General features: G+C 43.8%; 1 protein-coding gene across 1 annotated transcript in view; it reads left to right on the forward strand.

Moving 5' to 3' along the window:
• Window positions 1-12727, forward strand: part of igf2r (insulin like growth factor 2 receptor) — a 113532-nt gene that overhangs the window by 99362 nt on the left and 1443 nt on the right. Inside the window, exons 41-47 of the mRNA XM_033025705.1 lie at window positions 385-521; window positions 2415-2532; window positions 4123-4269; window positions 5971-6155; window positions 6585-6771; window positions 9213-9362; window positions 10690-10759. Of these exons, the coding sequence (XP_032881596.1) occupies window positions 385-521; window positions 2415-2532; window positions 4123-4269; window positions 5971-6155; window positions 6585-6771; window positions 9213-9362; window positions 10690-10759 (994 nt within the window). The remainder of the gene's footprint in view (window positions 1-384; window positions 522-2414; window positions 2533-4122; window positions 4270-5970; window positions 6156-6584; window positions 6772-9212; window positions 9363-10689; window positions 10760-12727) is intronic.

Genomic DNA, 12727 nt, shown 5'->3' on the forward strand with positions numbered 1-12727 from the left:
TCGAGGTACTCAGTGGGTCAGGTAGTATCTGTGGAGGGAATGGAGAGTGACGTTTCGGGTCATTATTATTTTTCAGACTTCAGCCTCTGAAGAAGGATCCTGACTCGAAAGGGCGCCTGTCCATGTTCACCAGAGATATTGCCTGACCCATTGAATTACTCCAGCACTTTATCTTTTTGTTTAAACTACCATCAGCATTTTCCTGTGCATAGAGACGAATTGTATTTAAAGTGTAATCCCATTGCTGGAGGCTATTGGCTTTTGTGCAATTTAACTACGGTAGCATTGTTCTCTGGGGTGTCGCCTCTCTGGGTGGTTGCCATGGTAGCTGGAGTTGAATCTGTTCAAGGTCAAGCCCGGGTTGACATTAGTTTTATTCTTCAGGTATTACATGAATCTCTGTCAAGGCATTCACGAAGGACCCACAGGCTGCCCTCCATCTGCCAGTGTGTGCAGAAAGAATAAAAATGGTGGAACACAGATATTGGGACTCGTTCACAGCCAGAATATAACAGTTAAAGGTATGAAGCTTTATAACAAAGGACGCAGCGAGCATGTTATTTAGATCTGCACAAATCAGACGGTTGTTTCTGAAGTGGACTATTTTAGCGGATCAAGGATTTCCAATCCCATTAAAATACTAAAACATGGAAAGGTGAAGAGCCGATGCATCACCTACTCTTTTCCTCCAGAGATGCTGCCTGACACGCTGAGTTACTCCAGCATTTTGTGTTTATCTTTGGTGTAAACCAACAACTGCAGTTCCTTCCTACCCATTAAAATACTTTTTTATTGCTTTGGTCCATTGGCTTGTGAACCTAAAAACTGCACCCAATTATAATTGTGCTGTATTGACGAAGTAAAATTAATGCTCAATGTGCATTTACTTAAGGACTGTCTCACATCGATTATGGGGATGTATTTGCATCCCTCTTGCCTTTATCAAGCGCTGTCTATACTGGGGCCACACAAGATCTATCTCTGACAGATTCCATAAATTAGTGTCAAGGAGTGATACAGCATGGAAACAGGCCCTTCGGCTTAACTTGTCCACACCAGCCAACATGTCCCTGCTAGGCTAGTCCCATCTGCTTGCGTTTGGTCTATATCCCTCCAAACCTTTCCTATCCATGTACCTGTCTAACTGTTTCTTAAACACTGGGATAGTCCCAGCATCAATGACCTCCTCTGGCAGCTTGTTCCATACACCCACCACCCTTTGTGTTAAAAAGTTACCCCTTCGATTCCTATTAAATCTTTTCCCCTTCACCTTAAACCTATTTCCTCTGGTCCTCAATTCACCTATTCTGGGCAAGAGATTCTGCATCTACCCGATCTATTCCTCTCATCTTATACACCTCTATAAGATCACCCCTCATCCTCCTGCGCTCCAATGAATAGAGTCCCAGCCTACTCAACCTCTGCCTATAGCTCAGACCCTCTAGATTTGGCAACATCCTTGTAAATCTTCTCTGTACCCTTTCCAGCTTGACAACATCTTTCCCATAACATAGTGCCCAGAACTGAACACAATACTCTAAATGCGGTCTCACCAACATCTTATACAACTGCAACATGACCTCCCAACTTCTACACTCTATACTCTGACTGATAAAGGCCAATGTGTAAAAAGCCTTTTTGAAAACCTTATCTACCTGCGACTCGATCTTCAAAGAGCAATGCACCAGGTGCACCTACACTCCTGGATCCCTCTGCTCCACAACACTCCCCTGAGCCCTACCATTCACTGTGTACGTCCTGCCCATGTGCAACTTCCAAAAATGCAACATCTCATATTTCTCTGTATTAAATTCCATCAACTATCCCTCATCCCACCAGACAAATTGATCAAGATCCTGCTGTAATTTTTCACAACCATCTTCACTATCTGCAAAACCACCCACTTTTGTATCATCAGCAAACTTGCTAATCTTGCCGTATGTTCTATCCAGTGCAAAATCAAATCTGAGGGCAATAACCCAAATGGCTTTACACTGGAGAAGTGGTTTCAGCCATAGCATAGAATCGTAGAGTAATCCTCACTAATTGCCCTATTTGCATCTGAAATTTAACCACAGGTCGAAGATTAACACAAAATGCTGGAGCAGATTAGGCAGCATCTCTGGAGAAAAGGGTTTCTAACCAAAACGCCACCTATTCATACCAGATGCTCAGACCCAAATGGTCTTCTTCAGACCTGAAGGGTCTTGACCAGAAACATCACCTATTTCTTTTCTCCAGATTGACCAGCTGAGTTACACCAGCATTTTTTGTCCATCTTCAGTGTAAATCAGCATCTGCAGTTCCTTCCTATACATTTACCACAGATTAATTTCGCTGTGATAAAGTGACAATTTGTGCTGTGTGGGGGCTCATTTAAACTACAGCTTATATTTTAACCCTGTTATTTCCAGGCAAGCAACTTTTTGTGAGTTATTCGAACGGCTACTATGCATGCAGTACCAGCAAGCACGCAAAGACTGTTATACAACTACAGTGTTCATCAACAGGAGGGGCACCAGAACTGCTCAGGTGAGAAGACACTTGTTCTCTGTATTGGTGGAAGTATAGTGCAGAGTCTGTGAATGTTAGTCAATTTTATTTCAAGATTAATGAATCTCTGTTCCATTAGAAGTGGGGCAAGGCAATGGAGGTAACTGAAGGTCCAGTTTATAAAAGTGGTTGCCTCATAAATTGGTCAACAAGGTCTTGGGTTTTGTTGAATTGAATCTGGTGCTGTAAGTCAGCATCTCCACTGCTGCTCCATCTCTTCATTGGAACAGATGTACAGAACTGGATGGGAAAAGGGATAAGCATAGGGGTTTATTATTTTATAGTTAGTGTTTTTAATTTAAATGTACTTATTGTTTCTCCCTTTCCTCTCCCAGCCGCGTCCCCTTCCATCCATATACCTTCCTCTGGCTTAACATTTTGTTCCTCTACTATCCTTATCGCACACTTTTTGTCCTTTCGTCCCTGACCTTTATCCAACCACCTGCCAATAAAAAATCCTCTTTGCCTGTATCCACATCACTTGCCAGGATTTATCCCACCCCCCCCACCTCTCTTCCTGCTTTCTTCCCCCCCCCCCCCCTCCCCATTGAAATCAGTCTGAACATGGGTCATGACCTGAAACATCCCCTCGTGTTCTCCAGAGATGTTGCCTGACCTGCTGCGTTACTCCAGCACTTTGTCCTTTTTGTAAACCAGCATCTGCAGTCTTTACGTCTACTCTATTATGTCTCTTAAATAGAGCTGGGTTTAAACATCTAAAACATTTATACATGGTTCTAAAGCTTTTGACAAAATCCAGATACAGATAGTCTGAGTGTCGGGCACTTGGCTTGTCCCTCAGGACCTGTTCCAGTTTTGTTTCGTTTATAGATACAGCACCTAAACAGGCTCTTCAGCCCACCTAATTAGTGCTAACCAATGATCACACTAATACTATCCTGCACACTAGGGACAATTTACAATTTTTACCGAAGCCAAATTAACCTACAAACCTGCACGTCTCTGGAGTGTGGGAGGAAACCAGAGCTCCCAGAGAAAGCCCGTGCGGTCACAGGAAGAACGTACAAAGTTCATACAGACAGCACCTGTAGTCAGGATCGAACCCGGGTCTCAATAAGGCAGCACCTAATATCTACAAATAAATCTCTTAAAAGCTTTATATTAAATAGCCATTTCAAACTTTGAAGAGTATTTGAAGTTTAAAGACTGACACAAGGAATGCAGATGCTGGAATCTTGAGTAAAACAAAGTGCTGGAGTAACTCAGTGAGTCAGGCAGCATCTCTGAAGTCCAAGGATAGGTGACTTTTTGGGTCGGGACTCTTCTTCAGAAAAATTTAAAGGCCTCCTTATTTTAGGTACTTCTAAATATTTTGCCTTATAAAGTGCCTGGGCTGGTGAGATTGTAGGGTTTGGGAGTTTACTCCATGTTTATATAACCCGATCAAGCCATTTTGCACTCTTTTGTTGGAACTTGTATGCCTAACCTGAAAAAGGATCTCGACCAGAATTGTCACCCATTCCTTTCATCGGGAAATGCTACCTGTCCCACTGAGTTACTCAAGCATTTGTGTCTATCTTACCAAACCATTGCTCTTTTTCTTTCCAGATTTGACGACCAGGAGTGTGAGTTTATAATTTCCTGGGAGACTCGTGCAGCCTGTGCAGTTAAACCACAAGAGGTTTACATGGAGGGGGCCACCATTAAAAACCCCGCCACTGGGAAGGAAGTTAATTTGTCAGCTATTTACTTTAAGTACGTGCACTGCATTTGGTTATTTTTAATTCAACTTCAATGAGTATAAAAGTTGAGAGGTCATGGTGCAGTTTTATAAAGCTGCATTTAGAGTATTATGTCCTTATAGAAACTTACAAAATTCTTAAGGGGTTGGACAGGCTATATGCAGGAAGATTATTCCCAATGTTGGGTAAGTCCAGAACCAGGGGTCACAGTTTAAGGATAAGAGGGAAGTATTTTAGGACCGAGATGAGAAAATCATTTTTTACACAGAGTGGTGAATCTGTGGAATTCTCTGCCACAGAAGGTAGTTGAGGCCAGTTCATTGGCTATATTTAAGAGGGAGTTAGATGTGGCCCTTGTGGCTAAAGGGATCAGGGGGTATGGAGAGAAGGCAGGGATGGGATACTCAGTTGGATGATCAGCCATGATCATATCGAATGGCGGTGCAGGCTCGAAGGGCCGAATGGCCTACTCCTGCACCTATTTTCTATGTTTCTATGTTCAGTTCTGGGCACCATGTTATAGGAAAGATGTTATCAAGCTGGAAATGGTGCAGAGAAGATGTATGAGGATGTTGCTAGGACTAGAGGACCTGAGCTCTAGGGAGAGGTTGAACAGGCTAGGGTTCTATTCCTTGGAGCACAGAAGCATGGGAGGTGATCTTGTAGCGATGTACAAAATTATGAGAGGAATAAATCTGAGAGACGCACAATCTCTTGCCCAAAGTAGGGGAGTCGAGAACCAGAGGACATGGGTTTAAGTAGCGAGGAGAAATATTTCATAGGACCCTGAGGGGTAACTTTGACACAAAGGGTGGTGGGTGTATGGAGCTTCCAGAGGAGGTAGTTGAGGCAGGTACTACTGCAACTTGAAAGAAACATTTGGACAGGTAAATGGATAGGACAAGTATAAGGGATTACAGGCCAAATGCGAGCAGGTGGGACCAGTGTAGATGCTTAAGCCTTATGTTGGTCGTCGTGGGCAAGTTGGGCTGAAAGGCCTGTTTTCATGATATGACTGACTCCTTGTGCGTGTAAGAGTGTACATGTCGTGCGTTTTTCAGCTGTTGCTGTAGAGTCGGCTTGTGTTTAACTTGCCTAGCCAGTGAGCCTACTCCCAAACCAGGTGGCAGCAGCAGGTGAGATTTATTTTGAGAATTATTCTTCATACTTTGTCAGAAGCCTGTATGATAGTGATAAGTATAATCTTTGTACTCTAGCAGTCTTTGATGGAGAGCTATGTCCCCTCTAGTGACTCGCTGCAATTGTCTCAGTGGAAGGGAGTTACTGTTAACTGATAATATCCAGGTTCAGGAACGGCTTCTTTCCTGCAACCATCAGGCTATTAATCACTGTTAGGCTCTGAACATTAGAGGCATTATGTTTGCACTATTATTGTCTTATTTATTTATCTTTTTTTAATTTCTGAACTTTTTTTTGTTTATCATGGGTTTTACAAAGTACTATGTTTACATATCTTTTGTGCTGCTGCAAGTAAGAATTTCATTGTTTTGTTCCGGGACATATGACAATGAAACACTCTTGACTCGATTGCCTGATTATCATTCCAATCGATTGGAATGATAATCAGCCGGAGTTTTGTTAGGCACAACTCTGCCGTGTCTATATTCTCCCCAACTTCCCCAAGGATATTAGCCCCATCCGTTCTTGCTGGCTAATGTGCACTGATTCTAGATAACAAACTTGTGTGTTGCAGGTTGTACAAAGCATCCGGTGACTTCAGGTCAAATGGTGATTCATACATCTATGATATTCAGCTCTCGGGTATTGCCAACCCAGAGAATGCCCAGTGTCAAGGCTCCAACATTTGTCAGATCAAGCAGGACCAGTCTGCCTTTAGGAGTATTGGCATTCCATCCAAAGCAAAATACTACCTTGAAGGTAAGCATTCTAGAATTTGTTGCCTGCAGATCTAATTTCCTCCAGTCTAGACACGAGGAACTGCAGATGCAAGAATCTTGCATAGAACGCAAACTGCTGGATTAACTCAGTGGGTCAGGCAGCACTTCTGGAGAACATGGATCAGTGACATTTTGGGTCAGAACCTTATCCATACAGAGTGTCTAAATTGTTGCAAGCGTGTAGGATAGAACTAATTTACGGGGTGATCACTGGTCAGCGCGGACTCGGTGGGACGAATGACCTGTTTCTGCGCTGTATCACTAAACTAAACTAAAACCAAAGATAGTCCAGAAAGGTTCATGGATGTGTTGAGTATTATTAGTAGCATTTCCAACACAGTTGATGGGATGTATATGGCTGTCGTCAGTAAAGCAGAATGATACATTTCCAGCCTGCTTTTTATTCCAGATGATGACTTGGACGTGGTCTTTACTTCCAATTCCTTGTGCGGTCGGGATCGGTCCAAGAACGTCTCGTCCACTGTGCTATTACACTGCAGTCAGACAGCAGGAGAGGGGAAGCCAGACTTCCTACATGAGACATCAGACTGCCAGTATCTCTTTACTTGGTACACCTCCACCATCTGTGCCCTTGTGTGAGTTTCTCTGGCTATTTGTAGATTTAAGCTGCCGAGGACCAATTTTCAATGTTTGTTCATTCTGCATATCTATCTACTGTAATATCTAGATGTCACCGAACAAGCAATCTGTTTCATGTTGAGAATTCTCTACAGAACCTGGAAGTTTGTACTGTCCTTTCTCCACATGCTTCAACTAATACATGTTACTGAATGATGAAAGGCCTGGATAGAGTGGATGTACAGAGGCTGTTTCTACTAGTGGGAGAATCTCAGGAGATGAGGGATTTCTTCAGCCAGAGAGTAGTGAATTTGTGGAATTCGTTGCCACAGACACAAGTCATTGGCCATTTCTAATGCAGAGATTGATAAGTAAGGACGTCAAAGGTTATGGGGAGAAGGCAGGAGAATAGGGTTGAGATGGAAAAATAGATCAGCCATGATTGAATGGCGGAGCAGACTCGATGGGCTGAATGACCAAATACTGCACCTATGTTTTGTGGCCTTGGGTTTCTGCAAGTTATTTGTTGAAGGCTTCTACTCAGTTCAAATTTGAACTGAGTTTCAGTGAATAATTCAGGCTGAACAGGTACTTAAGGCTTTTGCCCTGAAACATTAACTCTTTCCTTTTCCAGAGGACATAGGTTTTAAGTTAAGCAGAGAAAGATTTAATAGGAACCCGAGGGGCAACTTTTTCGCTCCAAGGATGGTGAGTATATGGAATAAGTTGCCAGAGGAGGTGGTTGAGGCAGGTGCTATAACATGTAAAATATATTTTTGACAAGTACATGGATGATAAGAGGTTTCGAGGGATATGGGCCAAATGTGGGCAAAGGGAACTAGCCTAGATGGGGCTGACTGCTGTGATCTGCTATAATTTCCCTTCCAGCTGCTTTTCTGTGCTCCTGCATTAATTCCAGGGAAGCTGCCAATCCATTTCATGTTACTGGCCAAAGGTTGATTTATGTAAATACCCAGTTAAGGATCTGCTGAATGCTGGCAATGGTCCATGGTTGCTAGACTTGTCCAAGTGTCTTTCAAATGCGATAGTACCTGCCTCAACTACCTCCTCTGGCAACTCCTTCAATATACCCACTATCTTCTGAGTGAAAACGTTACCCCTCAGGATCCTATTAAATCTTCCCCTCTCACATTAAACCTATGTCACCTGGTTTATGATTCCCGTACTCTAGATAAAATATTCCCCTCTGCCCTCACAAGTTTCATCTTCAGCCATCTTAAGAACTTTACAGTGTGAAGAAGGGTCTTCTATCCATGTCCTCCAGAGATGCTGACAGACCCCTTGAGTTGCTCCAGCACTTATTAACATTTTATTAAGCTGGAAAGGGTGAAGAAAAGATTAACAAGGATGTTGCCAGGATTCGAGGGCCTGAGCTTTCGGGAGAGGTTAAGCAGACCAAGACTTTATTCCTTGGAACACAGGAGATGAGGGATGATCTTATGGAGGTGTACAAGATCTAGAGAGGGTGAATGCACCCTCTTTTGCCCAGATTTGGGGAATCGAAAACCAGAGAATATGGTTTTAAGATTTGGGGGGGGGGGGGGGGGGGGGGGTTATAATAGGAATATAAGGGACAGCTTTTTTACAAAGGGTGGTGGGTGTATAGAATGAGTTGTCAGAGATAGTTGAAGCAGGAACTATCACAATGTTTAAGAAACATTTAGACAGGTACATGGATAGGATAGGTTTGGAGGGATATGGGCCAAATACAGGCAGGTGGGACGTGTAGATGGGGCATGTTGATCGACGTGGGCAAGTTCTGTCTAAAGAGCCTTGCCATTGCATGGCTGTGTTGAAAAGTTGAAAGTACAGGACAGAATGGGAACATTTTGCACTGACGTGGAAGAGAATGGGTCTGCAGGGTTGCAAGAGGTGCCTGTTTATGAAGAGGTCTGTGTGCCAACAAGGTGAATGTGGCCACAGGAACTGCAGCAGACAGTGCTGGAGTAACTCAGCAGGTCAGGTAGCTTCTCTGAAGAGTCCCGCTTGGGTAGCTTGCAGCCCAGCAGCAAGAACATTGAAGTATAAAATTTTGGGTAACTAACGAACAACAACTTTCCCCTTTCCCCTGTCCTCTTCCATCTCTGTCCTTTCCTCTAACGTGCCTCTTCTCATTTTTGTAGCCTTTTGTCGTCTTCCCGTCTTTGATAAATGGGTTGACAATGCCAATCAACCCCCCCACTCACCTGTATCCACCTATCACTCACCAGGTTTTGTCCTGTCCCCACCTCTCTTCCACCTTTCTCCTCCCTTACTACAATCAGATTGAAGAGGAATCCCAAACTGAAGTGCCATCTATCCATGTCCTTCGGAGATGCTGCCTGACCTGCTGAGTTACCCCTACACTTGTATCTTATTTTGAAAGAATGTGGAATTAGTTCTAACAATGAGCAGAAATGCCTTCTTGTTGTGAGCGGTCTGATTTTGTTTTGAACAGGCCAGTTATTGACGTGATTCCAAGCGATTCGAGTGGAGATGCGAAGGGCTTATCTGGAAGGAGCAGAGCGGTGGGGGCAATGCTGAGTGTGCTACTGATAGTGCTGACCGCCTGCCTCTTCATCCTGCTCTTCTACAAACAGGAGCGAAGGTACGAACAAATGTCATTGCCGACACAAATTTTGCCCGTGTTTATTTTCAGCTGAACACTGCTCTCTCCTTCCCCGCTGACACATTTAAAAACTGACAACAATAAACCTAAACCAATATCCCTTCCTCTGGCTTCATATTTTACTCATTTCTTATCTGACACACTTTTGTCTTCTTTTCATCTCTTGTCTTTGTCCACCTAACTGCCAATCAAACCCCCCTCACCTGTATCTACCTATCACTTGCCCGGCTTTGTCCCGTACTCAACTCTTTTCCAGCTTTCCTTCTTTCCCCCGCCCCCACTACAATCAGTGTAAAGGTGAGAGTTGGTGGGCAAGCGAGGGGATACGATACAATAGAACTTTATTTATCCCAGGAGGGATATTGATCTGCCAACAGTCATAAAAAAACACAAAATACATGAAACATGAAATTAAAGTGATGAGTGGAAAGGCTTGGGTGAATGTGCAAAGTGAGGTGAGGGGTGGTGGGGGGGGGGACTCGTTGCAGTCTCAGTTTGCAGGAGATAATAGTGCAGAGGTGATTTAAGGGCCTGGCCCACTTAGGCAATTTTTTAGACGACTGCCAGCGACTAGGACAATGGAATTCACCGAAGTCAGCCCCGGCGACAACCTACGTTAGCTGGCGACAACCTACGACAGCACCTACGACAACCTATGGCAGCCCAAATTGTCGCCACTGTCGCCGAAAAATGTTCAACATGTTAAAAAAAAAATTGGTTTTTGCTTAAAAATCGCCTAAGTGGGACAAACCCATAAGGGGACTGTTCTGAACCATATTGGTTTAGGCTGAAAAGCCTCGTCATAAGACTCAGGGCAGCACAGTTGCGCAGGAATAGAGTTGCTGCCAGATACCCAGGTTCCATCCTGCCGAAGGGTGCTGTCTGTACGGATTTTACGTTCTCACCCCATGACCAGGTGAGATTTCTCCAGGTGCTTTGGTTCCCTCCCACACTCCAAAGATGTATGGGTTTGCAGGTTAATTGGCTTTGGTAAAAATTGTAAATTGTCCTTGGTGTGTAGGATAGTGCTAGTGTACAGGGATCACTGGTCGGAGTGGACTCAGTGGGCCAAAGGGTTTATTTCTGCTCTGTATCTCTAAATTAAACTAAATTTAATAAGGAAGCATTGTGTTTTACACTGAAGATCCACATGTGGTTTGAGACATTCTGTTTTTGAATAAATGCCAGGTGTCGCTGTAATCATAAATCTATCCCCTTAAATGTGTATTAAAGGTCCAATGAGCATAACTTCCTTCTTTCTCCCTCCTTGTAGACCACTTATTTATAATTCTCTCAATTTTTCCAGGGAAGCTATTTTGCAAAAGGTGACAGGGTGTTGCCGGAGGAGAACAGGAGTTGCCTACAAATACACAAAGGTGAGGTTTGCTCATTCTTTTTTTTAACACATTAAGTGGAGATGTCAGGACACCAACGTGTGCGTGTGAGCAGTTATCTGAAACAGGCTAAATGGGGGGGGGAAACATTTTCATTCATCAATAAGAGGTCAATCCACAGATGATGGCTCTGGGCTTGTACTCGCTGGAGTTTAGAAGAATGATGGGGAGATTTAATTGAAATCCACCGAATAATGAAAGGCCTCAATGGAGTGGATGTTAATTGAAGATATACACAAAAAACTGGAATAACTCAGCCGGTCAGGCTGCATCTCTGGAGAAAAAGAATAGGTGATGTTTCAGATCGAGACCCTTCTTCAGACTGGATGTTGCAAGGATTACAGTAGTGGGGAGAGTCTAGGATCAGAGGGCACAGCCTCAGAATAAAAGGATGTACCTTTAGAATGGAGATGAGGAGTAATTGATTTAGCGCAGGGTGGTGAATCTGTGGATGCCATGTCATTGGGTATATTAAAAGTGGAGATTGATAGGTTCTTGATTGGGAAGATTCTTGAAGGGTTTTGAGGAGAATGGGGTTGGGGGGGTAAAATAGATCAACCATGATTGAATGGTGGAGCAGACTCGATAGGCTGACTGGCCTAATTCTACTCCTATGTCTTCTAATCTATCAACTTATAGTATGAGAAGAATTGAGCAACTAGTTTAGTCCCAGGTTTCTCCATTGGTGTTGCAGCAGCTGGGACAGTTGAGAACTGGACTCTGCTTGCTGCATGATAGCTCAGTGTATAGATGCAGGAAAATTAGGTCCACTGAGGTGCTCACAGACCAGAGTGTGAGACTAAAAGATCAGCCCGCTCCAGTCCACAAGGCGGGGGTTCCAAATGAGTTTCAGTAAAAGCTGTTCCTCTGCAGATGAGAGAGAAGAATGAGAACTGAGATAATGCACTTTAAGTCATGGAGTAAAAGGCAGGGACCTTCATGACCATTGATGTATAAAAGGGCTTTGGGTGCAAATCCCTAGCTCCCTGAAAGTGGTGAGACAGATGGATAAGGTATGAAGAAGCCAGGGGTGGCAGTGTGGTGCAGCGGTAGAGTTGCTGCCTCACAGCACCAGAGACCTGGATTTGATTCTGACTACGGGGTGCTGTCTGTACAGAGTTTGCATATTCTCCCTGTAACCACGTGGGTTTTCTCCGGGTGCTCTGGATTACTCCCACATCTCAAAGATGTGTGGGTTTGTAGGTCTATTGGCTTCTGTAAATTATTCCTAGTGTGTAGGATGGAACTAGTGTATGGGTGATCTATGGTCAGTAAGGACTCGGTGGGTCGAAGGGCCTGTTACCACACTGTATCTCTAAATTAAACAATAATAAGGTATTTGCTATGCCTCCCTTTATAGGCTGGGGCATTGACTGCAAGAGTTGAGATGTGTATCAGCTGTCCACGTAGACCACAGTGCCAGGAGTATTGTGTACAATTCTGTTTGCCACATTACTGGAAGGATGTTGGAGCAACAGTGTAGAAGGAATTCACCAGGATGAATAGAGAGCTTTTGTGAGAAGGAGAGATTGGATTGGCTGGGTTTGTTCTGATTGGAAAAGAGGAGGCTGGGGACTAACCTGATAGAAGTTCACAAAATTGAGAAGCACGGTATTTTTCCCAGGGCAGGGGAGTAGAACCAGAGGACACAGGTTTAAGATGTAAGTGAAGAAATTTAAAGGAGATTTGAAGAGTAAGATTTTGTTCACAAAAAAAGACTGTTGGAGTAATTCAGCGGGTCAGGCAGCATCTCTGGAGAACATAGATAGGTGGCATTACGGGTTGGTACCAGAAACACCTGTACATATTCTCCGGAGATGCTTGACCCGCTGAGTTACTCCATCACTTTGCGTCTATTCGAGTATAAAATTGAATCTGCAGTTCCTTGATTTTTCACAGAGTTTGTTCATTTTTCTCCTACTGCCTTCTGACTTGTCTCACGATTGACCC

This window comes from Amblyraja radiata, chromosome 8 (assembly GCF_010909765.2).
Source record: "Amblyraja radiata isolate CabotCenter1 chromosome 8, sAmbRad1.1.pri, whole genome shotgun sequence".
NCBI classification, from domain to species: Eukaryota; Metazoa; Chordata; class Chondrichthyes; order Rajiformes; family Rajidae; genus Amblyraja; species Amblyraja radiata.